Raw genomic sequence first — 27,574 nt, forward strand, 5'->3', positions numbered from 1 at the left:
CCAGCGTCTCTTCTAGTATGACCCAGCTTTTATCCAGCGTTCTCACTGGTGTCCGAGTGAGTCCCAGCGGGCGCCAGCGTACACAGTGCGATCGATCCAATGCCAAAAAACGCGCTGGTTTCACACTGGAAGGCACTGGAAGGCACTGGAAGGCGCTGGTTTTGCAATATGGTACGGTGCTACTTATTACAGATATAAAAAATTTGCACACAGAGAGCCACTGCTTTCGCAATTTACATATCGCCCGCCTCTCTGGAACTGTGCACAGAAAAGGTACAGGAAAAAATTATGTGGTTTTACGTGCCAAAACCACTTTCTGGTTAAAAGGCACGCCGTAGTGGAGGACTACGGAAATTTTGACCACCTGGGGTTCTTTAACGTGCACTTAAATCCAAGTACCACGGGTGTTTTCGCATTTCGGCCCCATCGAAATGCGGCCGCCGTGGCCGGGATTCGATCCCGCGACCTCGTGTAGAGCAGCCCAACACCATAGCCACTGAGCAACCACGACGGGTCAAAAGGTACAGGAAAGAAGAGAGCACTGCGGCGCACTTGAACATTCGGCGGACTGAGAGAGAGAGAGAGAGACAGACAGACAGACAGACAGACAGACAGACAGACAGACAGACAGACAGACAGACAGACAGACAGACAAAGGCAGAGAGGTTAACCAGAGGGGAAGATCCGTTTTGTTACCCTACGCTGGGGAAAGAGGGGAGGGGGAGGTAAAGCGATAACAAAGTAGAAATAAAGAAAGAAAGGACCACAGACATATAATCCCTGTCGGTCACTGTCGCCGCATACTGTCACCGCGCAGCACAGTACCACTTGCAGCACTATTAACATCTGTTCAAGCTACAGCCGCTCGTCCAACAGTGCCCTCGTCGCCCTCTGCTGCGATGGCCCTTGTGACTGCGACATTTTAAAATAAGTTCCTCTGTTAGAGGTCTTCGGTCAAAGCGCGCTATCGCGTTTGCGAGCGATCGCCTCTAAATTATAGCGAGGACAGTCATCAAGAAGGCGTTGAGTCTCCTCGTTACCACAGGACGGACTGAAAATGTGTGCAATCTCAATATAGCTCAATCGGACTTATTGCGCAAGTTCATGGGTTCTGCTAAACATCACTTTGGGTCGCATAAAGAGACATATGAAGGAAGAACGCACACATACTTTTTATGTATGTCCTTACTATGCATGTCTATTTTTGGGCCCATAAACAATGTTTACCATGTCAAATGTTTAGCGTGAACTCGGAAGAAACGCAGACTTTGTGAGGTCTCAGTTGCCTGATATTTTGAAGTTGTCAAACAGATGTAGGAAAAAGGTCGGTGAACGTGCGGCGAGGCCGAGAATAAAATGGGCACGCGTTTACGCAGCGTCAGTCGCTTGATTTTCGCTGGCCAGCTTCCTTTTCAAGATACTAGAATTGCTGTGGCGTGAACATGTGAGGGCACGCATTATCACGTTTTCATCTAAGGCCGGATCTAAGATGCCTTGTCTGCGCTTCGGCCCATCGAAATCGCATGTCGGAGCAATATGTTCAGTTAATACTGGCGTTCGCGATCGAGCACGATCCGGGCTGCAATTCCAGGCCGCGATTCACTCTCCCATAGCTTTCGCAAAGGACCCAATCGCGACCGAGGAATTCGATTCCGATCGGACTCGACTGCGATCAACTGTGCGCCGTGTGGTACACACATAAGGTTAGGCCCAACTGCACCGGCAGGCGCAGCTTGCGAGAGCTTATTTTGCACGCTATTGAGTTTACGAATCACATTTAGCTGACACATACGCACAAATACAGACGCTATACAGTATCACAACGTGATTAGTGAAGTGCCCGTATTCACCGGTACTGCTTGTTTAAGTTGTCCAGCTTCTGGCGAAGCTGCTTGGCTGTGTACGGTACTTCGCCGGCAGGCAATCGTGCGTTCAGGGCTCGCGTCATTTCCTCGTAAATGCGCGCATTAAGCGTGTTCGAACGCAGCGCGGCAAGATTGCCTTCCCAAATGCGTATCAACGACTCTCTTGTTGAACCAGACCAGTTCACACGCCTTTGGAGAGACGTTTAGGCCGTCACCTTCGTTGGAGACGCGCCGCCTTCGTCAATCCGCATGGGTGCCGCCATTTTGTCTGTTAGCTTCGTTAACCTGAGCTAACTGAGGTGGACAACCTCAGTTTGTAGTGACCATGGTTAGTGGAATAACCGCAGTTCGGCTTTCCGTCTAACTGGGTGTAACTTCGGTTAGCCGGAACTGGGGTGCGTCTTAACTTTGGTTCGCATGCCCGTGTAACTAGGGTGTTACACGTCAACAGAGACGAAAGATTACACGTACCCTTGCTCGCAAACAGTGTAAAGGTGTAGCACTACAAAGGCTGACAGGTGGAGGCACTGACCGATCTTTTTTGCATCCAGTCTCAGCACCGTTTATACTGAAGGCCAGAAGGTAAACTAAAACAGCAAATCCAGTTTGCTACTAGTGTGGGCAAGAGAGAGACAGAAAAATATGAAAGCAATAGATCATGGAGACAGCGCCACCCACATACGCATGCTGTCATGCACACAAGTTAACACTAGTCCGTAATAAACATTTCTACAAGCCTGGCGCCCTGAAGTGTAGCAATCCCTTCGTCCCTCTCTGCTGCGACGACTGGTGAGGTAGGCTTGGTTCTGTTAGGGTTGGCGTCTGGCACCGCGTGCACAAAGGAATTTCAACCGACCTTCTCTCACCCTACCCCGTGGAAATGAGGCGTGACTTCGCCTGCTTTGGTTGGCGTCCCGCACCTCGTGCAGAAAGAACTTTCTCTCTCCCGACCTTCTTCCACCAGGCCTCGTCGAAATGAAGCGTGACTTCCTAATTCTCCATGACCATTTCGAGTGTCTGCCGGTATGGCCGAAGCCCCGCAGTGTAAAGGCCTCTTTTGTGTGTGTGTGCGACTTTAGAGGGACCCGTTCCTCGAACGGCCAAAAGGAGAACTTCCACAAACCTGCAACGCGCAAAAAAGACGGACAAGCGTCTACAATTCCAGGAGGCGGGACGCCATCCTTCTTGCAGCAGAATTTCTGTGCCGGTCACGTGACGTCGACGGAAGCAAGATCCCTCCCACGATTGTAGAGAGCCTATTTAAGCGGCTCCGAAATGTACTTTTGATCACTTCATGCTCTTCTCAATTTCTTTCATCTACCTTCGAATGAACCGTGCAAGTTGCGCACTAGAAATCGTCTCGCCCTTGCTTGGTCGCCATGGTCTACCGGATGTCTTCAGCCCGCCGACAACGCCACGCTACCCAACAAGTAACGTCGGTCGAGCTTCGGTAGGCAGGCGCCGCTACAACTCGGCAGCAGTACGATACGCTACCCTGGTATACGCAACAGTTTGAAGACAACAGTCATTTTGTCTGACTCTTCCAGTGTGCGTACGTTCAAAGATATTCATCATCAAAACTGACAGTATGTCATTTCCATGAACTTACCTATGGGAGTTTCGATACAGAGACAAATATACCGTGCGACGTGGCTTATTGCAGCTGAAAGGTCAAAGAATACTTGCTTTGCCAGTCGAGGGCAGGAGTTTTGCTGTTGCCAGCTCTGCCCAGCATATAGAGGTGGAATGCTTACGGGATCAGCTACATCACCAGCTTATAATTACGTCGTAGCTCGCGCATCAAAATGCGAAATATTAGCGTACTGAGTGCCAAATTTCATTGTTAGCAAAATTGAACAGAGGCCCTCTAGAAAAATCGCACAAAACAGTCTTCTAATACGATCTTCAATTTCTCATATGCCATAATCGGGAAAGTTATAAGGTTAATAACAAACCTTTCCTAATCATGTGTTGGCTGACTTGTTCACGAAAAGCACGTCCCCAGAACACACGCCTGAATAAAATTTGCAAAGAGCATTTGTATACCAAAATTGCTGATACCATAACTCAGGAAGCCCTGTACATATACAAATATGCAAATAGGTTTTTTGCGCTCTGAAAGTACAGAAGAAAAGGGTGGGAAAAAGAAGCTGCTCTTTAGGCAGCTTGACAAAGCGCTCACTCACCAACGTACCACTTATTGGAGTGCATCATGTAACCACGCAAACGACAACGGACGAGGAAAGAAACGCATAGGACAGGCGCGGAGGCTCCTGTTGTCGTTTGCGCGGTTACATGATGCATTCCAATATCGACCACCAACTAGCCCGCCTCTCCCTGTTAAGTACCACTTATCCCGTCTTGTGCAGACTATGATGTTTCTAGTTGGCACAAGTTGGATCGATTCGTTTTGCTATTCCTGGCTTCATAAAACGTACTGCTACTCTGTAAGTGCCAAGGAAAGGCAGTTAAAGAATTACTGTTAAATATTCACTCCAACATACAACCCATGTGAAGACGTTGCTATCCAAAAAGCTGAAGACTGAAACACCTCATATTATCTGTAGGAAGATGGACAAAAAATTGTTCGGGAACCATCGACGATCCATGATTGACAATGGAAGTCAATAGCCCGAACAAACGAGCGAAGGAGAGAGAGCTCGACAGGACGATAGTTTTGCTTATCGAGTCCGACGACCGACCATCGACACCGCCCACCGACCAGCCACGAAAACGGCCGAAAGAGCCAAAGAGTGCTATTCGCTTTAAAGATAAGGTGTTGCTAGCTACTAAGGACGGTTGGTGGTGCACGGCGGATACAAGAAAAAAAATTAAGGGTTGAAAAATATCCTCGTCTGTAAAAACATAAACAATACAAGGACTGGCTATTGTAAGCAGGTCAAATATGGTCGCTGTGTACCGAATGTTTCCTTAAGAGAAACAATAATAGCTTTTCTGTTTCGTTTACGTGAACTCTTGGTTCACGCTTTGGTTCGACCAGGACTACAAGCGCATTTTTGGTACTGTTAGGTATTCGTCGATGAGCCTGCGCAAATGTTGTGTGCCCTGCAAATTGACTTACGTCTCAACTGCAAGGCTTGGGTCGCCATCTTGAGAAGTCTCTGCGTCGACTGGAGCCCTGCAATGAAGATGTATACTGTGTGTAATTAAAGCGATACCGCGCCAATTGATGTTGGAGCTCTGCCGGAATGAAGGTGCTCCACTGCGGACGTGAAAGCACGGCATGAACACACTACGACTTTGCATTAGCCGAAAGTATGGGATTCTAGCTTAAACACGCTCAAGCAGCGTTCAACTCCGTCTTATTTTTCAGCTGGATCCATCAAGTTTTGCCTTTCACTATGACCGGGAAGCATAAATACATTTGGATATAAGCAAGAAAGGTAGTTGCAAAGAATCTAATCCCAGGTGAATGCGAAAGTAAGTTGATATTTGATGCGCCCGCTACCCTTCCTCTATAAGAAGGGAACGTAGACCAATATATTTCCATTTTTTCCATCAAAACAAACCATCACACTTTCGAAAAATATAAAACCCCAATTGACATAACGCAGTGTCCTATTTGCTTCTTTAAGCAGGTTCAAGGATGCACCAATGAGTACAAGGGTCTTTTCTTCTTCTATCACAGCATTCCCCGACAACCCTTTCTGGATTAATCTGCGTTATCGATGGGGCGGACATGTATTGTTCATACACCCGAAGAACAACATGCGTACGAGAAGCACCGCAGGGAACAGCAAGGAGCATGTAAACGGCGCCGGCGCGAAACGACCACCGACGAAGAACGTTCCCGCGATGCTGAACGAAAACGACAATCGCGAGCCTCGGCACATCCGAACGAGCAACGACGCCAGACTGGCAAACACAAAATTTATAAGAATTCCACTGTGGGAAGATGGAAAGGCAGCGAAAGCACATTCACATCTTCATCTTCAACCATTCCATCTTCACAGAGTGGAATGGTTGTCATTTTTCAACTCGGCTACCACCAAAAGTCGTACACTGGTTTCTCTCCATATTCCTTCGTCAGCTCATCTATCCAGCCAAACAAGGCCGCAGTATCAAGACTTCGTATCTGCCATTGTATCACATTATAGCCAGCTAAACATGGCGTCCTCAGGCGACTTCAAGCTTGAGTACTGTAGCGTGAGCAAGCTGTTGTGCACAGAAAGGTCTACAGCCAATGAAATTAACAGCAGAATAATAAATATGTATTACGGTAGTTAATGTCCTTTGCATGCTTCAGTAACTGGTTCGACGAGTTTAGCAGTGCAATAAAGCAGCGTGTAAATGCGCAACACGACTCAAGGTCACTGCTGCCGTGTGCCGGCCGGCTCTATTTCACATAGGATCTCCCATGCTTCCGAAACTCGCCGGCAAGCTGTCGACGCCGCTCATCGCGTGCTGTATTACTGCAGAAAATAAAGTTGCTGTTGCAAAGAGAAGTTGTTCGTTTTTCAGCTCTCTCGAGTAGCCGAGGTGCCTTTCCACGCAGAGGCACCGTTCCAGTTCTAACAATGCCCATAATCTTTCAACCTGTAGCGTGCGTCTGGTTCATCGTTGCATATTCGCGGCCACTATCATAAGGTCATATTATTCTTGTTAACAGCCCTACCGATCGAGTTAATTTACACTTCTTTATTTTGTAAAGCTTGATGCCCTGGTGCCTGATAAACCACGTTTAGAAAATCATACCGCAAAAAATTTGGGAGCACGAAAGCTAGCAGAATGTGTTTCCTCGGAGCTTCAGTTGCCTGAATTGGGATGTGCGCTGGTGTGGCACACCACATGACACATGCAGAAAGCTCTGATTGTTGTCGCCTGATCGAGTGTGGTAAGCGGTGGCGTAGAGGTAGAGAATCCGCCTCTCGTGCAAGAGGACCGTGGTTCGAATCCCGGTGCCGCGCAATCTTTCACCGGCTAAAAAAAATGCGCGTGTGGATAAAATTGCATGAACAGGCCTGGAGTTCGGCCTGATCCCGGTGACCAGAACCGGTAACGCACTCCCTCACCAGAGTAGGATTGGCCACCCTGGTGCAGTACTTGGCCACAACCTCCTATATGAACACAATAATCAAACCCCGGCCCTCAGTCCCTAGTAGCTGCGAAGCAACTGACTACGGTGGCGGTCAGACCTGTGACGCATCAGAGGGTGTTAAGAATCTCTGGATCCGGACAGGCCGCCATCGGAATCTGAACCTGGCAAAGTTTAACGCTAGAACATTATCTAGTGAGGCGAGTCTAGCAGTGCTATTGGAGGAATTACAGGGCAGTAAATGGGATATAATAGGGCGCAGTGAATTCAGGAGGACAAAAGAAGCATATACAATGCTAAAATAAAAAGCGGGCACGTCCTGTGCTACCGGGGCTTAGAGGAGAGACGAGAACTAGGAGTCGGATTCCTGATTAATAAGAATATAGCTGGTAACATACAGGAATTCTATAGCATTAACGAGAGAGTGGCAGATCCTATTGTGAAACCTAATAAAGGACACAAATTGAAGGTCGTACAGGTTTACGCCCCTGCATCCACTCATCATGACCAGGAATTCGAAAGCTTCTATGAAGACCTGGAATCGGCGATGGGTAAAGTCAAAACAAAATACGCCATACTGATGGGCGACTTCAATGCCAAGGTAGGCAAGAAGCAAGCTGGAGACAAGTCAGTGGGGGAATATGGCATAGGCTCTAGCAATAGCAGGGGAGAGTTATTAGTAGAGTTTGCTGAACAGAATAATATGCGGATAACGAATACCTACTTCCGCAAGCGGGATAGCCGCAAGTGGACGTGGAGGGGTCCGAATGGCGAGACTAGTAATGAAATAGGCCTTATACTTTGGGACGAAAACTTGAAGGTTGATTTACATTATTTACAGTGAGACGACCGAGAAATTAACAGTCATAGAAGTCATTACGGGCCGGCAGCAACTCAGACGCTGCGGCCCATGGCAAGAAGCTCGAAAGAGATGAATGAAGGAATGCTCCAGGAATGCTATCTTGCTACTCCCGGTCTGTGTCTTTTAAGCCCTTCGATGTCTCGAAGACACGTCACGTTCGGCCAATCGGCGAGCCCGCTCAGGTGTCGTCATTTTCGGCCAATGGTAGGCGCCCGTGCGATTGTGTCACACCCGGCGGAGAGGGTCGCTCCTTGGTCCCCAATTGTCCGAGCGCTTACTTTTCTCTGCGGTCTTGCCATCCCGGTCTGCAACTACCGTCACCAAGGCGGAGAGGGTCGCTCCTTGGGCCCCAATTGTCCCAGGGCTTTCTCCCTGTGGTATTGCCTTGCTGACTTGCGAGCACCGTCACAAATTGGCGGAAGGGGGAGGCGCTGCCAGGGTTTCACGGTGCATTACAGCCGTCTTGCTTCGGGGCCCACTTTACCTAGAACAGTGCCAGGCTCTCGCTACACTTTCGGGAAGAGTCAAGCAGTGAATAGCTCCAGATGCGGCATACGAGGTGGGGGACGCCAACTCGTTTGCACGTGCCGCGCCTCGGGAATGTAGTATACGCGCTTCTGCGCTCCTTAATTAGCTGTGGCGCGATTCGATGTGGTTTAGTGAATTCGAAGTAGGCTCAGGAAACGGTCCCGTATCTAACACCCTGGCATCATACAAGATGTTGACGCGCTCGGCAAGGTGCGCTGCAGTGACCATAGGATGGTAAGAACTCGAATTAGCCTAGACTTGAGGATGGAACGCAAGGAACTGGTACATAAGAAGCCGATCAATGAGTTATGGTAAGAGACAAAATAGAGGAATTCCAGATCAAGCTACAGAACAGGTATTCGGCTTTAACTCAAGAAGAGGACCTTAGTGATGAAGCAATGAACGACAATCTTATGGCCATCATTAAGGAGTAGGCAATAGAAGTCGGTGCGAACTCCCTTAGACAGGATACCAGTAAGCTATCGCAGGAGACGAAAGGTCTGATAAAGAAACGCCAATGTATGAAAGCCTCTAACCCTACCGCTAGAATAGAACTGGCAGAACTATCCAAGTTAATCAACAAGCGTAAGACAGCACACATAAGGAAGTATAATATGGATAGAATTGAACATGCTCTTAGGAACGTAGGAAGCCTAAAAGCAGTGAAGAAGAAACTAGGAATAGGCAAGAATCAGACGTGTGCGTTAAGAGACAAAGCCGGCGATATCATTACTAATATAGATTAGATAATTGAAGTGGCTGAGGAGTTCTATAGACATTTATACAGTATCAGTGGCACCCACGACGATAATGGAAGAGAGAATAGTCTAGAAGAATTTGAAGTCCCACAAGTAACGCCGGAAGAAGTACAGAAAGCCTTGGGAGCTATGCTGGGGAGGATCAGGTAACAGCAGATTTGTTGAAGGATGGTGGGCAGATCGTTCTAGAAAAATTGGCCTCCCTGTATATGCAATGCCTCATGACCTCGAGCGTGCCGGAATCTTGGAAGAACGCTAACATAATCCTAATCCATAAGATAGGGGACGCCAATGACTTGAAAAATTATGGACCGATCAGCTTACTGTCCGTTGCCTACAAAGTATTTACTAAGGTAATCGCAAGTAGAATGAGGAACACCTTTGACTTCTGTCAACCAAAAGACCACCAGGCTGGATTCCGTATATGCTACTCAACAATAGACCATATTGACACTATCAATCAGGTGATAGAGAAATATGCGGAATATAACCAACCCTTATAATAGCTTTCATTGATTACGAGAAAGCGTTTGATTCTGTCGAAACCTTAGCAGTCATGGAGGCATTACGGAATCGGGGTGTAGACGAGCCGTATGTAAAAATACTGAAATATATCTATAGCGGCTCCACATCCACCGTAGTCCTCCGTAAAAAAAAACAAAATCCCAATAGAGAAAGGCGTCAGGCAGGGAGATACGATCTCTCCAATGGTATTCACAGCGTGCTTACAGGAGCTATTCAGAGACCTGGATTGGGAAGAATTGGGAATAAGAGTTAATGGAGAATACCTTAGTAACTTGCGATTCGCTGATGATATTGCCTTGCTTAGTAACTCAGGGGACCAACTGCAATGCATGCTCACTGACCTGGAGAGGCAAAGCCGAAGGGTGGGTCTAAAAATTAATCTGCAGAAAACTAAAGTAATGTTTAACAGTCTCGGAAGGGAACAGCAGTTTACAATAGGTAGTGAGGCACTGGAAGTGGTAAGGGAATACATCTACTTAGGGCAGGTAGTGACCACGGATCCGGATCATGAGACTGAAATAACCAGAAGAATAAGAATGGGTTGGGGTGCGTTTGGCAGGCATTCTCATATCATGAACAGCAGGTTGCCACTATCCCTCAAAAGGAAAGTGTACAACAGCTGTGTGTTACCAGTACTCACATATGGGGCAGAAACCTGGAGGGTTACGAAAAGGGTTCTACTTAAATTGAGTACGACGCAACGAGCCATGGAAAGAAGAATTATGGGTGTAACGTGAAGGGATAAGAAAAGAGCAGACTGGGTGAGGGAACAAACGCGAGTTAATGACATCTTAGTTGAAATCAAGAAAAAGAAATGGGAATGGGCACGACATGTAATGAGGAGGCAAGATAACCGATGGTCATTAAGGGTTATGGCCTGGATTCCAAGGGAAGGGAAGCGTAGCAGAGGCGGCAGAAAATTAGGGTTGGCGGATGACATTAAGGAGTTTGCAGGGACACTTGGCCACAATTAGTACATGACCGGGGTAGTTGGAGAAGTATGGGAGAGGCCTTTGCCCTGCAGTGGGCGTAACCAGGCTGATGATGATGATGATGATGATGATGATGATGATGATGATGATCGAGTGATACCTTAGTAAAGTTCAAGGCTAGACATACAATAATAACACGTTACACGTATACGTTACGTATCGACAATGTTCAGTCTTGACTCGCTTCCTATTCCTATCGCGGGCACAGCTGCGGGAGCACCTGTAGGCCCGTCGCCGTTTGATATTGCGGCTATATCGAAGCTAAAAGCTTAGTGACGACACGCTAAGAAGGTTCCCAATCCAAACAGCTTGTTGACACCTCTGGGCAAAGCGCGAAAACTTGCCACTTGTCAACAGCACGTTCGCCGTGCACCCTCCAGCGCGATCCCACATACCAGCATGGCGCAGGACGATAGACGGCGCTGTGATCGCAACATGGCGGCGCCCTCAATAAAACGGTCTATAGCAGTAACCAAGCGTATTCCACTTTGCTACTGGCGTAAATTTTCGGCAACAGCATAATCGTGAACTCGTTGTCTTTTTACATGTTTGAAATGTTTACTCTCGGTTACAGCAGAATTAGCTCTGTGTTTAGCCAGTTACGCTATGCGCCACCAGGTGGCTGTACCGTGCAGGCCTCTGACGTTTACGCTAAAGCCCCTTCATCAGAGCGGAAGTAGAACAGAGGTGCTTTAACGTACGCCTCCGGCCATCTGTCGAAACGACCAGATCACCTGTGTTTACCGAAATACTAGACACGCTCGAGCACTGAGACACCGCGTTCGCAACGCACGTTGCTTGGATATCTGTCGCTGGGGATGGACGGCTAGTGGAGCTTGGAACGACTTTGTGCGCTGGCTCCAGAACAACGGAAGTAGACGACACGACGTCGTCGACACGACGCAGAGCCCGTGAAGGAGGACGTTAGTCCCAGTCGCTCGGCGAACGAGTTGAGGAGAAAAGGCTTATAGAAGCAGAGTGTTATCATCGGCCTGGTATTCGGCCTCTCAAGTCTGGAAAATGTTCCAGTTCGCTTTCCCTTGTCGAGGCAATTGCCCTCCACGAGAAAACGCCGCCCTTCGCAGCTGACACGTCCTGAGTTGACACGGGCAACCAGCAGGCCACAAAAAGAAGGCCATTGGCGTAGCAACTTGACAAGAGCACGAAAGACTGCGGAAACACTAAAGCACTGGACCCTACATGGGCGAAACCACACCTGATGACAACACGCAAGAAACCATGAGACTTAGACGCTCTGTCCTGTAAAGCCACGCTTACCCCCCCCCCCCCCCCCCGATCCCACTTTCTTGGACATGGACCTGTCATCTGAGAGAGCCAACGAGAGCTGTGATGAGTGGGCGCTCATTCTATAACCTCTCATCATATATTCGCGTGAAGTGAAAACCAAATTTTCCATGAAACAGACTGAGACGTTTTAGGCCAGCATTAAGCGACATTTTCATCCGCTTTCTTCTTTTAGAGTAAAATATTGCAGTAAGTTATCTGAGAACCGCAGCCTTTCGCACGCTTAGCAGTGTTACGGTTGACGTCTAGCACCCCGTGCAAAATGGATTCTCGGCCACCATGCCTCATCGAAACGAAGTGTGACTTCCTAATTGGCCATGGTTTTCTCGGGTGTATGCCGGTCTGGCGGAAGCCCTGCAGTTTTTACAGGCCCTTTTTGTGTTTGTGCGACATTAGAGGGACCCTTTCCTCAAACTGTCGAGCTCTACAGGAGAACTTCCGCGAACCAGCAAGGCGCAAAAGAAAAGGCTAAGCGTTTAGAATCCCGGACCTGTGGCTTGGTATACACGGAGGCGGGACGCTCTTTCCTTGCTGCAAGCTTGGTATCTACGGAGGCGGGACGCCTATCCACAAACCAGACTTTGTCCCTGTCACGTGATGTCGACTGCAGCAAGATCTCTCCCACGATTTTAGGGAGCCTATTTAAGGGGCTCCGAAATGTACTTTTTAACACTTCATTCTCTTCTCTTCATCTTTCAACCTTTGAATAAACCGTGCAAGTTTCGCACTAGAAATCGTCTCGTCCTTGCCTGGTCGCCATGGTCTACCGGATGCCTGCAGCCCGCCGGCAATGCCACGCTACCCTATTAGCCCCGAGAACGAACTACTGGGGCGCTGCGAGCGCCGCTCGCGTGACGTCGGGGCACGCTCTTGCGCCTGTCGTCTGCTACAGTTCGGGTATAGTGACTATAGTTCGGGCTGTGTCCGGGTGCTTTCTGCTGTGTTTTCGTTTGTTCACCGTCGTTCTCTCTGCTTGTATACTTATGGCGGCCGTCTCCAATATATTTTTACGACGTCTTCATTCGCGAAAATTTCTTTAAAAAGCTCATTTCTTAGACGACAATGCAGCTCTCAAAGGCAACGCTACAGTGCCAGCCGAAGGAGCGCAGACCAGCCCATTGCGCGTTTTTTATGCACGGACCCACAACCAACCAAGACCTCGAGGAGCACAATGCACGAGACTGACGTAGTGGCCGCGTCGCGGTAAAAGCTTGTCCTCCCTGCGTGAAGGGAGCCTAACCGACTCTGCAGGCATTTTCACTAAAGTTGTTCTCTTTCTCTCTCTCTCTCTCTCACCCACAACCGCAAAAACATAGTACATAAGAATCCAGTTGTGATAACGTACCTGCTGCGCTGCAACAAGTATGTCACAAACGACTTCAACACTACAACTTCTACAACAGTTACTTTGATTTACAAGACTTCACAACAGTTACACTACTTCTACAACAGTTACTTTGATTTTAATCCGCTAAAACAGGTTTGCTCACGACGAGTGGTTCATGGTATAATATCGAATTTTTGCATTTCTTCAGAGAAACGCTCGGCAGTAACACGAGGACTGAACACTGCAGTTTTGACTCTACAAGCCCTACTTGCTTCTTTATCTGCTTCTCAAAATTAGGTGGGTCATGACGTGTTTATATTAAGTGGCGTAATATGAAGTAACGCTAATGAAGCCTTACAGCTATTTGCAGAATAGGAAAAGGAATGTACCAATACATATTTCCTTTTCCGTGCTACACGTTCAACTCGATCACTTGAGAAATTTACTGGTGCTTGTTGTTTGAGGAATATACATGACGAATATGTTTGGCGAACTGACACAGGCTGCTCGCCCCGCAGGGGCTTCTGCGTCAGCAGGCATTTGGTGCGTTGCGACACCACGTACCCGAGCACACGAGGGTTGGACGCTCCCGCGTGTAACCGTGCGCGGCTTGGCCGTGTCCAGAGAAAGGGGGATCCTGGGGTTGAACCAATGCCGGGTGTTCGGTCCTTTAAGGCCCCCCTCGGCGGAGGCAACACACCTCTTTGGCCTCTGCTTCTCGTAGACGGCACCCCCGGACTGACCCACCCGGGGGAAATCGGCAGTCGCCTCTTCCTGTCTCTTTCTCCTGGAATCTTCGTCTTTCTCTCCCACTTTCTGGCCTTTCCTATCTTCTTCTCTCTTCTGTTTACTTCCGTTCTCCTTGGCGGCAAGGGTTAACCCTGTGTGGCTATCCTATCTTGGGTGCACCATATTTGGTTATAGTGATGGCGTACGACTCGCGTCGGGCAGGCTTGTATACAAGCTCTGCCACGTTCCCTCGTTAGGCTCCGTGGTGGGCGGTCGGCGCTGTTGCCGAACATACATTTTCCTATGGCAGCGCAAGCCTCTGTACTCTATGATCGGCGTCTGAAAAGATGCTGCACCGAAGTACCGTTCCAATTCTCCTTTCAGATCAACGCTCCATCATTTCCCAAGTTCTATATGCTGCACAGCGAAAACAACGTACCAGTAAGAAAGCTCTCGCATTCCTAGAGGCCAAGTGTCTAAAAGATAAAATCGGACCTACATACAAAGCCTCAAAAATGTCTAGCGGGGACCTCCTCCTACAACTAAATGACAAGGATCAAGCGCAACAGCTCTCGGAACTTACCAGTATTGGCAACGCGACAGTAACAATTTCACCACACAGGACACTAAATACAAGCAGGGGTGTGATATCAGAGGAAGATTTTATTGGCTTGAGCGATGAAGAACTGCTGGAAGGTTTCCAGGAACAAAATGTTACCAAAGTCCAAAGAATTGTCATCCGCAGGAATGACCAAGAGATCCCAACCAAACATGTTATGCTGACCTTCGGAACAAGCGTAATGCCTACTTCAGTCGATGCAGGTTATGTTAAAGTCAATGTGAAACCATATATCCCGAACCCCAGACGATGTTTCAAGTGCCAAAGGTTTGGACATGCTTCACATGCATGCCAAGGACAGAGAACTTGTGCTAAATGCAGCTCCAACGATCACCAATCTGAGAATTGCACCTCTTCACCACATTGTGTTAACTGCAAAGGAGATCATCCCGCTTACTCGCGGTCTTGCCCTTGCTGGAAAAAAGTAAAAGAATTGCACTAACTGTTAAAGAAAAAAATCTCGTTCTTTGAAGCCAGAAAGCGACTGTCATGCCTTTCGCGACGTAGCTATGCCGATGTGACGAATGTGGGGGCATCGTCACAGAGGCCTGAGGAGTCCTGCGAGCCCACGCACAGTGGTCCCGTAGTGACGCCGCCCGCCCCCGTGGTGGAAGCAGCCAGTGCTGTTCCATCATCTTCAGAGGCCCTGCAGACACCAGGGCCCAAAGATCGAACGAACCCCAAGGCCCGAGATACGTGTTTCGGCGCCCAATTCTCGGTCGTCCAGCGCTTCCGAGAGAGCGATGGAGATCGACACGAAAACCCCGGTGTCATTGACACCGAAGGACAACAGCTCTCTCGAGCGCGGTAAGAGGGACAAAATCTTAATAACCACCTAAAATAAAAAAGCGATAACCTAAAGGTTATCGCTCATTTGTATTAGCCTTTTTATATCCATGTCACCTAACATCTCACCTCTTACCTTTTTCGTAGTGTCATTTCTTACCTTTCCATTGCAAAATGGCTTTTATTATCCAGTGGAATTGTAGACGTTTCTTACACAACCTGGGTGCCTTTTAAACACCGGTGCGGCAACTTACTACTGCCCAAGCACACGAGCTATGAGTTGCCTAGATCTGGCACTGTGCTCTCCCTCTCTTTTTGGAGATATTCAGTGGAGTGTTATTGATAACCCCTATGGTAGTGACCATATGCCTGCTATCATTAAAAGAACATCTCCTTTTCCTACCATGCCACTGAGGCCACCCCGTTGGAAACTCCATCTAGCAGACTGGCCTCTCTTTACTGAAAAGGCCACTTTGGATAACATATCAGATGAGTTAACCATAGACGAAATGAATGACAAGATCACCACCTGTATACTTGCTGCAGCAGCAGAAACAATCCCACAATCGTCTGGCTTCCTAAGAAAAAACCTAAAACCCTGGTGGACGAAGGAATGTACGCAAACAAAGAAACTACAAAACAAAGCGTGGGGTATCTTTCGGCGATACCCAACACAAGACAATCTACCCTCCTTCAAAAAATCAAAAGCGAAAGCCAGGTACACAGGCACACAAGCCAAAAGACAGTCCTGGAAAAATTATATCTCGTCAATAAAAAGCTTGATAACTTCCAAAAGAATGTGGGATCAGGTTCGTAAGTTTAGAGGCGACTACGCTCCTTACACGATACCCATACTTTCACCCCCAGACACAATAAAATTTAGTAGAAGAAGCAGACTTATTAGGGCAGCATTTTCATGATATATCAAGCTCGGTAAACTATTCTGCTGCATTTCTAAAATATAAGCAATCAGCGGAAAAACTCAAACTTCCGAGCACTGGAAGTTCAGAGAGATCGTATAATGCCCCCTTAACACTACCGGAAATCAATAGAGTGCTCACCACTGAAAAAAAAACAGCAGCTGGTCCGGACAGAGTACACTACGCAATGCTCGCTCATCTTTCTCTTAATGCAGTTGAAACCTTGCTTCGTTTTTTAAATATAACCTGAGAAACGGGGAAAATTCCGAAAGACTGGAAGAAAGCCATCATTATCCCTTTCTTGAAAGCTGGAAAACCTTCCACAACAGCAACCAGCTACAGGCCTATAGCACTCACAAGTTGTCTTGCAAAGTCTTATGAAGCCATTATAAACATAAGATTGACATACGTCCTTCAAACGGAAAACCTTCTAGATGACCATCAGTGTGGGTACAAGAAAGGTTGCTCGACAACGGACCACCTAGTCCGGCTAGAACACGAGATACGTGCGGCCTTTCTACACAAGCAGTATTGTCTCACGGTTTTCTTTGATATAGAAAAGGCGTACGACACAACATGGAGGTTTGGTATCTTAAGGGACTTAGCAGATTTAGCAGACCGAACATTCCAGGTGCGTTTAGAAACGGCGCTGTCACGTGTATTCATTCAGGAAAATGGTGTGCCACAAGGATGCGTATTAAGCACAACATTGCATGTAGTGAAAATGAACTCGGTCAATAAGGTAATTCCATCTTCTGTAATGCATTCATTATATGTGGATGATCTACAAATTGCGTGTCCTGCATCGAACCTGACATCTTGCGAACGGCAAATTCAAATTAAAAATTAAATTATGGGCTTTTACGTGCCAAAACAACTTTCTGATTATGAGACACACCGTAGTGGAAGACTCCGGAAATTTCGACCACCTGGGGTTCTTTAACGTGCACCTAAACCTAAGTACACGGGTGTTTTCGCATTTCGCCCCCATCAAAATGCGGCCGCCGTGGCCGGAATACGATCCCGCGACCTTGTGCTCAGCAGCCCAACACCATAGCCACTGAGCAACCACGGCGGGTGAAATTCAAATTACACTAAACAAACAAACGCAGTGCGCGTCTGAAAACGGTTCTCGTTTCTCAAGCGAAAAAAAAAACTATTAGTGGTGTATTTACAAAAAAAAAGAGGCCTACAAACAGATCCCACCCTTAAGCTACAAGAAGCCACACTACCAGTAAAACAACACAAGTTTGTGGGTGTTCTGTTTGATAAAAAGTTAAACTTCCTGGCACACATAAAGAGCCTTAAAATAAAAGCGAACAATGCGCTTAACGTCCTCAAAGTCCTGTCCCGGAAGCGCTGTGAATGCCTGTTACACTTCTACCGTACTTTGGTGCGCAGCATATTAGATTATGGTAGCATCATATACGGTTCAGCCAGACAGTCTTACGTCCGTCGACTTGATCCAGTTCATAACCTTGGACTGCGACTGGCAAGTGGCGCTTACAGAACATCGCCTGTCCAGAGTTTGTATGTTGACTGTAATGAACCTCCTCTACAGCAGCGCAGAATGCTACTAACTTTCTCTTACGTACTAAGAATTCAATCCTCACCACAACACATGTGCTTCAACATTGTCACACACTAACTCACGCTTACACTATACAAACAAACCAAACATGATTAAGCCGCTTGTCCTACGATATGAGGAATATATTCGGGATTATAACATTCCTCGCGAAGTCCTTCAGGTTGCGAGAAAACCACAGCGTTTGCCCCCGTGGCACGATTTCGCACCGTTATGTGATTGGACATTGACAGATTTAAAGAAAAAAGGCACCCCACAAGAACACATTATACCACACCAGCAGCGGTTCTACGAGGTGATCTTGTGTAGACTTCGAATTGGACACACACATTTGGCGCACAATATTCTCCTCCGAAAAGAAAACCCGCCGACCTGCGAAAAATGCCTTGAACCTCTCACAGTCATACACATCCTAATAACATGTCCACACATCGACACGCTGAGACGGAGGTTTTTACACAGCCTATATAATTTCCACACTCCATTACACCCTGGCCTATTACTAGCAGATGACCCCCTAGTGCCATTTGCTAACCTGTTCGACTTTTTAGAAAAAACTAGTGATTTACACCAACTATAATGTAATACAGGTTTACCTACTCTAACGTCGCATTTCATTTTGTCTTGTGTCTGGCGCAGCATGGCCTTAGTTGCCTTTGTGCCATTAAACCCAAACTAACCAACCAACCAACCAACAGGCTGCTCGGCCCAAATTTTTTAGTGAAATATGCCTTTTGGACCGTATGGTTGCAGCCAGAAAGAAGTCGGAGTGTCAGTCATGCGTAGTGTGGGACATATTGAAAATATCATAATTCCCCGGTGGAGGATCAAACATCAAGTGAAATATGTAAGGCTTGTGGTGTTTTCTTTATAAAGGTTTGCGAGGTTCTCTTATGTACCGACGAAGCGAATAGTTCTCCGTTTGTATAATTAAAAAACGTTGGACCGAGACACGATGAGGCAGAAGGTGCATGAATTTTCCTTTTCTAGGCAATCTAAGCTGCGCTGTAGTCCCTCGAGAATACTTTAGGCATTACAATTGGCGCTGTAAAAAAAAAAACTTTATGGTTTCATTTCGAAGTTGTAGTGAACTGATGAGTTTCGCGAACAATGGGTGCCTCGCCATACCGACAGTCGGGTGCTACCGTTGCGTGAGGGGTGTGCCATACCGCCGATAAAGGCTACTGAGGGCCACCATGAAACATTTCATCGCTTGCAATTGATTGGCTTTCGATCTTAACCACGAAACTTTTTTCTCAGGTGCTTGCTATTATGGTATTTGTGAATTAACTATGTAAATACTCTACATGACGCGCTGTCGTGTTAGCAGCGATGAGCGATTCGTTTTTTGGAGGCCTGTTTCAGAGAGGGTTTGTGGAAGTAGCAGCAATCTTTTTCATAGGAAATAGTCAAGTATGACCATTTAATAATGCGTAAAAGAAAAAGATAAATAATTGGCCATACCTGATTAGAACGACTCACCAGAGTAATAAGAATCATGATGACAGCTTCGCTGGGCAGTGTCTTTCTCACACGGATAACATGTTGACACCATTACGAAGATTTTTCTTCCATGTAAAATGCAACATTTCTCATAGCTAAATACTAAGGGAGTGTTAAGTGTTTAGCGAAGCATCATACACAACTTCGCGTGTTGAATTTGCACACGTTCTTTTTACGCAATATGTATGGACAGACACGGCGCATATATGCATTGTAAAACCAGTAGACCCCTTCAACGCTACATAGCTTGCGATATCCAAGCTACAAATTTTCTCAACTCACGCGCTTTTGGAGAAGAAACTGTGGTTCAGGCATGGCAGCAGAAAGCAGCCGACATACCCTTCGATAAGTACGGCTCGAGCCACCCACACCCCAGGCATACACGAAGGGAACGAGCGCGCGCGGCCGCCGAGCGAGCCGCAGCGAACGGCGTCCTGGCGATGACGTCACTCGCGAGAGGGCGCCACTCCAAATTCTCGCCGCTAATAGTATCGCTAATAGTCTTCTGAGAATGTATTCCTCGTAGATCTATGTCTAGCCGTACGACAAACAAAAGCTTCCGGGACCCTTTAAGTTGAAATTCCTGCCGTAAAGTGATTCGTTAGAATGCCAATTAATAAAACTTGAATTTGGAGCTTATGCACTTCTATTTCTTTGATGCCGCATACAACGATTCGGCGCGCGTCATGTGCAACACTATTGGCGTATTCGTTCGCCTTTATGCATTGGACGCTTTTTCTTTGTTCGTGGTAGACTTATTACTCAGGATATATTCGAATTGCAGAAATAGGTGAATTGTTATACAGGGAAATGCGAAACCTTTGCTATAGGATGGCGCGTGGTACAAAAGAACTCGAAGAAATGTGAGACGTGGAGTTTATCCCGATGTGACGCAGCTCATGCATTCTAGCAATGAATAGGGATATGAAATTAACTTGCATTGAAATATATGCCCGAGGCTCGTTTCGTTCGCAACAAAATGCTTCGCATGTGCGTCACGTTATCGAAGCTCGGATACTACAAGGTCGTTCTTCACAACTGATCGGAAACTCAACGCCCGCAACTAATGGGTACCGTGGTTTCTCGGTTTATGGTTAGTTCTCGATTCAAGTGTGCGAACTGAAATTGTGCATGGGTTTCACGTGCATGCCTTGTGAAAACGAAGGACATAGGTGACCAACATTGTTGAATGTCAAGAGAGAGAGAAAGTAAACTTTACAGAAAAGAGCACTCGAGCGTAGGTAGCTATTCTGCTCTGCAGTGGGTGGTCCCCTGAGTCCAGGAGTACAGCGGCTTAGCTGCCCTTCTCGCTCGGTTGACCAGGTTGAGCTAGTTCATCGAGTCTGAGCTGGACAGCGCTGCCTTCCATTGCCGTGTGGTGGGGTGTGTTATGGGTGTGAGCTGTGGTGTGCACGCGCAAGCCCATACCATGTGGTAAAGCGTTGCGCATTGATCGCAGTGTCGGCAATTAAAGGAATACAGCGCAGTCTCTATGGCGTGATAGAGACTCAGAGGAGGGCTCAAGTGTTTGTTTGGAGTTTTCGCCATATTACGGCTTCCTCTCGCGTCAGAGCACTATGAGGCGGCGGTAGTATTCCTCGTGAAAAGGGATAGTGTTGTAGGATTTGCGTGTAGGTTAATACTATGGGCTTAGGGTGGAACTGCTCGGCGAGACCCTCTCGCGGCTCCCGGTGTGCATGCACTCGGGCGTAGGCGTGTGCCTGCTGATTGCCGCGTAAGGACTCATGCCCCGGAGTCCACACGATTTGTACGTATGGAGGGAACTGGTGCGCTCCAATCAGAATGCGATGTGCAGCCCTGGAAATCCTGGCCCTGGAAAAATTTCTGCATGCCGTCTGAGAGTCCGTCAGAACTACGAAACACTCCCAGTGTGGTCTCGTCGTGATGGCTAACGCTATAGCTAGTTCCTCTGCCTCTGCAGCGCTCGCTCTGGAAACCGACGACGCATTTATTTCGGTCCCGTGGTTGTTGACTACGCTGGTGGCGCATGCAGCGCTTCTTGATGTGCTGGCTGCGTCTACGTATAAGACATTGGGGTGGTTTTCATACTTCCTCGCGAGCACCTGCGCTCGGGCATGTCGCCGTCCGATGTGGAAGGTCGGGTGCATGTTTCTGGGTATTGGTGAGACGTGTATAGTTTCCTGTATTCGTGTTGGGATTTTTGTAAGTGCGCTGGTCTTCCGTACGGAATATCCAAGACGTTTCAAGACGCAGTGTCCAGCTTTTGTGCGTTGTAGCCTTTCCTTCTGGTTTACCAGGTGGGCCTCTATAATTTCCCGTGCGTTGTTGTACACCCCTCTCTTCTCGAGGCGAGAAGTAGCCGTTGCAGGTGGGAGTTCGAGCGCTTGCTTATACGCCTTGCGCATCAGCCGGTCGAGTGCCTCCACTCCCACATTGCTGGAATTTAAATATTCTACCGCGTACGCAATGCCGCACCCTATCAGAGCCTGCACTAGTTGGATCAAGTCCTGTTCCGTGAGTCCCATCTTCCTGCCGGTAATTCGTTGCATCATGCGCACGACCTGCGTGGTCGTGTATTGTAACTTCTGTATGACGTATCCTCCGTCCCCGTCCTTTGTAAGTGTAAGCCGAGGATACGAAGTTTGTCCACCTTGGGATTTTTTCTAGGAACTATTCGCAGGTGGATGTTTGGTGCCTGGGGTGTTGATCGTCGTCGTGAGCGCTTCTCGATTATGAGGAGCTCCGATTGCTCCGGCGCGCATTGCAGCCTGCATATCTCCGCGTATCTTGCTACGACTTCCACTGCCTCCTGCAATGCCTCTTGCTGTTCTCCTATGGACCCTGCGACCGTACATATCGTGATGTCGTCTGCATACACGGCATGTCTGATACCCGGTATTTTCTCGAGTTGGACTGGAAATTTCATCATGGCCACGTTGAAAAGTGTCGGCGACAGCACTGCTCCTTTCTGCGTCCCTCCGTTAGGTGTCTACTCGCTGTGACCGCACAGTTCCCAGCCCTATTTGGCCATACGATCTGTGAGCAAAGCCCTCACGTAGTTGTAAATTCGTCGGCCGCAATTAATGTCACTGAGATTTGCTAGTATTTCTTCGTGCCCCATGTTGTCAAAGGCCCCCTTTAGGTCTAGTGCAAGAATTGCTTTCGTGCAGCCCCATGGCGTTGCTGCATTCAGCACTTCCTCTTTGGGCTGCAGAAGCACGTTTTGCGTTGACAAGCTGGGCCGAAAACCAAATATCGTGTTCGGCATCAGTTGATGTTCTTCGATATGCGTCTGTAGCCTGTTTAAAAGCACAAGTTCCATCAGTTTGCCGAGTCAAGAGGTGAGCGAAATGGGTCTCAGGTCCTCCAGGCAGGGCGTTTTCCCGGCTTTAGTATCAGCGTAATCTCAGCATGCTTAAATTCCGGGGGCAAGGTTCCTCTGCTCCAGTGTATATCGAATAGTTCAAGTATTGCCTGCACGGTTGCGTCGTCCAGGTTATGTAGCAACTTGATGGTAGGGAGCCTCCTTGCCCGGAGTGGTATTTCAAGTGTCTTGCGATCGCTCGTGTCAGCCTGGAACGCGTTATGTCCCGGTCGAGCTCGCTGTTTTCCAATCTGGAGCAACTAGCCGCAGGCTGTGCACCAAGTATTGGCTTGCCAATGTATCTACTTTGTAGGGCACACAATAGCTGATCGTCTGTGCCTCTGAAGTTGTGTATTACTCGACTCATCGTATGATTGCTTTCTCGCTTGCTCTGGTACGGATCTAGTAGATGTCTGAGTATGGCCCACGTCTTCGCAGTGCTCAGCGTTCCGTGGAGGGAGACAGAAATGGTCCCAGTTCTGTCGTGCAAGTTGGTCTGCGTAACGCTCTGCCTCGTCCGTTAGCTTCGCGCTGCGAATGATGCGAATCTTTAGCTTACGGTTGTGACGCTGCCTTCGCCATCTGTTCAGCAGACTGTGACGCGCTTCCCACATGTGTACGAGGCGCGGTTCCACTGCCGGATTGTCCGTGGTAAGTGCAATCTCCTTGGAGTGTTTGGCCACCAATTCCTGGAGTTCTTTATCCCAGCCCTCCCGATCACTTATGGCTTGAGCATCTTGCGTTTCTCTTTCACTCCGGAAGTTTGCCCAGTCCGTGATTTTGGTGGAGCGTGTCTTCCTTCTTGGGAAGTTTCCTGCGTCTACTGCGATGCTGAGTATGAAGTGGTCGCTTCCTAGCGTCTCGTTAGTGTTTTCCCACTCGACGTTCCAAAGCCTGGACGTGAGCGCAAGATCGGGACAGGTGTCGCGGGTCGTGCTGTTGCCTATTCTTGTAGAATATGTCGGGTCCGTCACTATCGTGAGTCGGTGACGTTGAATGATGTCGTATAAGGTTGTTCCCTTTCTGGTGTGTCTGACATACCCCCCCGCCACGTGCGCCGCGCTGAAGTCGCCTAATACGAGGAGGCCGGTTTGTCCAGCTAACTGCCTGGCTTGCTGCAACAAGTTGTCAAGGGGTCCCAGTGTTTCTTTCGGCGTGCTGTAGCTTGCTTCCGTGTGCTGTTTCATTCCGCATGCTACAGCACACATCAAATGTCCGAACGGTGGCAAGCTATAGCTCCATCACCATCTTATACCGCCACGCAGATGCGTTTGCGCATCGACGCACGTTTTTCTTGCACGCGTTCTCGGACACTGCTCAATTCTGAGGCTGGTTTCGCGCTTCCGGTGTTGGCGGTAGTGGGCCTCATTCTTTACAGACGGTCTCTCCGATTATTTTCACATTCTCTCGCATTTTGTTTTCGAATTTTTTAATGTTATTTATTATTTTTTACCGCTTTACCCCAGATAACGAATGCTTGCAGACGCCGCGGCTGGAGCATCCGCGCAACAATATGAGGAATCCTGCGAACGCGCAGCTGGCGGCCCAGCTTAGCGTCTCGGTACCAAAGCTGAACACCGAGACCATAAATTAAATTTCAAAGGAAAGTACGGGAAACGCAAGCGCGAGCGATGCAAAATGAAGTTGCGTGGTGAAGCAGAGGCAGCTTTGGGAGAGAGTGCCCCACGGGTCTTGTTTATGTCGGCCGGCAATCTGTTGCGCCGATGAATCAGCAATATCCAACGAATAACCACTCTGGCTTTTCATTCTCCGTCTTTTTTTTTTCGCTGAGCAAAACATGTTTTCGATAACTTCGCTGAACTTTCATTCCTAACTTTTCACCGGATAAACGGCACTAATAAATGATGCGACTGCAGTTGCCAAAGCGCACCCTTCGTGGTTCAGTCTCAGCCAAAGCGGCAATTTTCCTGGACATCGTTTTCTCTTCTAAGCTTTCTTGATGTTTATACGGTCTGGAAAAACAAATCCGAGTGAAATGTGTGCTGCGACAGCCCGCGACGTGCTTATGTGCGGCTCGAAAAGCATACGCCAAACTCGAAAAACCACAAAAATGTTCGATCTTCATGTTTTTGTTGTGAGTAACCCTTAAAACAATTCTTGCTGTACTTTAATAAAATAGTTGCGCCTCGATGTTTTAAAAAAGTACGTGCAGTCGTAGGTTAAGCGGACCTTCTGCGAACAATATTTCTTGGATGTGCAAGTTAGCGTTGCTCTTGAGCTAAGAGAAAGAGAGAAAATGATAAATGAAAGGTAGGGAGGTTAACCAGGACTGAGCCCGGTTGGCTACCCTACACTGGGGAAAGGGAAAGGGGGACGGAAAGATTTAAAAAAAAAAGGAAAAGAGAAAGTCCACTGGAGATATCAGTCGGTCACTCAGTCTGGATCACAGACGCTGACTCAATCCGGTCGCTTTCAAATATCGCAGCAGCGCTTTTGTGGCCTTTTGTAGCTGTGATATGCGAGGCCATGATCCCAAGATCTTGTTCAAGGTGAACGGCTTTCCATCTAGCTGATGGAGAGCTGTGCAGAGGTCTTGCCTTTCATTTTCATAAGATGGGCAGTAGCACAGTAGGTGTTCGATGGTTTCCTCGACACCGCAGGCATTGCACTCGGCGCTATCAGCCATTCCAATCAGAAATGCATAAGCATTTGTGAATGCGACGCCCAAACGTAAGCGGCACAGCACTGTTTCCTCATTTCGCGGAAGACCTGGTAACAGCCGCAGTTGCATATAGGGATCGAGGGAATGCAAGCGATGGTGAGTGAATTCAGGTGTGCGCCACTTCTCCAATGTCAAAGAGTGCGGTAGCTTGCCTAAGTGTTGGGCTGCGTCGGTCCGCGATAAAGGTATTGAAACAAGGGTTGCTCCCTCGTGAGCTTTTCTAGCAGCTTCGTCAGCGAGGTCGTTGCCGGAGATACCGCAATGACCAGGCAGCCACTGAAACACGACGTCGTGTCCTTTCGCGATCATGTGATGGTGCATTTCTCGTATCTCCGACACGAGTTGTTCACATGACCCGCGACGAAGAGATGCCAGAAGACATTGTAAGGCCGCCTTCGAATCGCAGAATATAGCCCACCTATTAGCCGGTTGGTTATTAATATAATCAACGGCACCTCGGAGGGCAACAAGCTCCGCACTAGTCGATGTTGTCAAGTGCGAAATCTTGTATGGATGCTTAGTGAATGGGATGGTATAACCACTGCGCTGGTGGAGCTGGTCTGAGTGGAAGAGCCATCCGTATATATATGTACTCGATCAAAGTAGAAAGTGTGCAAACAATCCAGAGCTGCTTGCTTCAAGGCCAAGGTAGGCAGGTCGGTCTTCTTTCTTATCCCTGGAATCGTAAGACGCATTTGAGGTTGTTTTAAACACCACAAAGCTGAGGTTGAACGTGCAGAGGGTGTGAAACCCGACTGTAAGGAGGCACGATGGATGTTGACCTTGTTGGAGAAGGACGCCTGTGGTCGTCGTTCTGGCAGGCACGCAAGAAAGCTTGACTGCATCCGTGAAACATGACGAACATGGGCTCTAAGCGTTTCGGTGCTAATGTAAGTTGTGATCGGATGGTCTTGAGCGATTATAATGGTTCCAGCTGTCGAGGCGCTGCGCGGAAGGCCTAGGCAAACACGTAGTGCCTGTGTCTGCACGCTCTGAAGTTCTCGAAGATTTGACTTGCATGTTTTAGCAAGCACGGGGGAGCTATAGCGTAGGAATCCGATGAACAGTGCTCGATATAACTGTAGCATGGAGCCCACTGACGATCCCCATGTTTTGCCGGCGATGAACTTGAAGGCGTGAACAATAGATGTGAGCTTCTTCTTTAAGTGGGCAACATGAGGGCTCCAAGTGAGGTCCCGGTCTACAATGACACCCAAAAACCGGTGATTTCTCTTGTAGGAGATAGGCTGACCATTGATGCATACTGGATAAGGAGTCATCGTTTTTCGCGTAAAAGCGACTAATGCACATTTTTCTGTTGAGATGGTAAGGCCTTGTGTGTGAAGGTAGTCTGATGCCTGTGTTGCTGCTTTCTGTAGCCGTGCGCGAACCTGCAGGCGAGTGACCGCTGATGTCCAGATGCAGATGTCGTCGGCGTAGATTGAAACACTCACTGTTTCCGGTAGGGATTCGGCCAGCCCAAGAAGCGCGAGGTTGAAAAGAATAGGGCTTAGAACACCGCCTTGGGGAACGCCTCGGCATGTGTAGTGGTCGGTAGTCGGACCATCTTCCGTTCGTACGAACAAGGACCTTTGTGTCAAGTAGTTACTGACCCATCGATAGACTCGCCCTCCTAGTTCAATTGTCAGAAGTGCGTCTAGAATGGTTTGATGGCAAACGTTGTCGTAAGCGCCTTTCACGTCAAGAAAGAGCGCTACTGATAATCGCTTCCGAGATTTTTGTTGTTCCACAGATGATACTAGATCGATGACACTGTCAATCGATGAACGACCGCGTCGAAATCCCGCCATAGAGTCAGGGTAAATTTTATGATGTTCAAGGTACCATTCGAGACGCATGAGGATCATACGTTCCATAAGCTTCCCGACGCAGCTGGCAAGAGCTATAGGCCGATAGGATGCCAATTCGAGCGGTGACTTTCCTGCTTTTAGAAGCGGTACCAGGCGGCTGCGTTTCCATTCCTGTGGGACGACACCATCTTGCCATGAAGTATTAAAAAGGCTGAGGAGTTCTCTTCGTGCTTCTCTGCCTAGGTGGCGCAAAGCAGTATATGTTATGCCATCGGGTCCTGGTGAAGACGAACACCTACATAGCGCCATAGCAGCTTATAACTCTTCCATAGAGAATGGAGCGTGCATCTCGTGGGCCGGGGATGTTGCCT

At 48.1% G+C, this 27,574-nt stretch overlaps 1 protein-coding gene across 2 annotated transcripts in view; it reads right to left on the reverse strand.

Moving 5' to 3' along the window:
* LOC126540821 (uncharacterized) overlaps positions 1-27,574 on the reverse strand; it is a 48,986-nt gene that overhangs the window by 11,155 nt on the left and 10,257 nt on the right. The window contains exon 5 of one of the 2 annotated variants that reach the window (XM_055075966.2): positions 4,948-5,004. The exons of the other annotated variant lie outside the window; for it this stretch is intronic. Within the exon in view, the coding sequence (XP_054931941.2) occupies positions 4,948-5,004 (57 nt within the window). The remainder of the gene's footprint in view (positions 1-4,947; positions 5,005-27,574) is intronic. 2 annotated transcript variants of the gene reach the window in all.

The sequence above is a fragment of the Dermacentor andersoni genome, chromosome 2, assembly GCF_023375885.2.
Source record: "Dermacentor andersoni chromosome 2, qqDerAnde1_hic_scaffold, whole genome shotgun sequence".
Lineage (NCBI taxonomy): Eukaryota > Metazoa > Arthropoda > Arachnida > Ixodida > Ixodidae > Dermacentor > Dermacentor andersoni.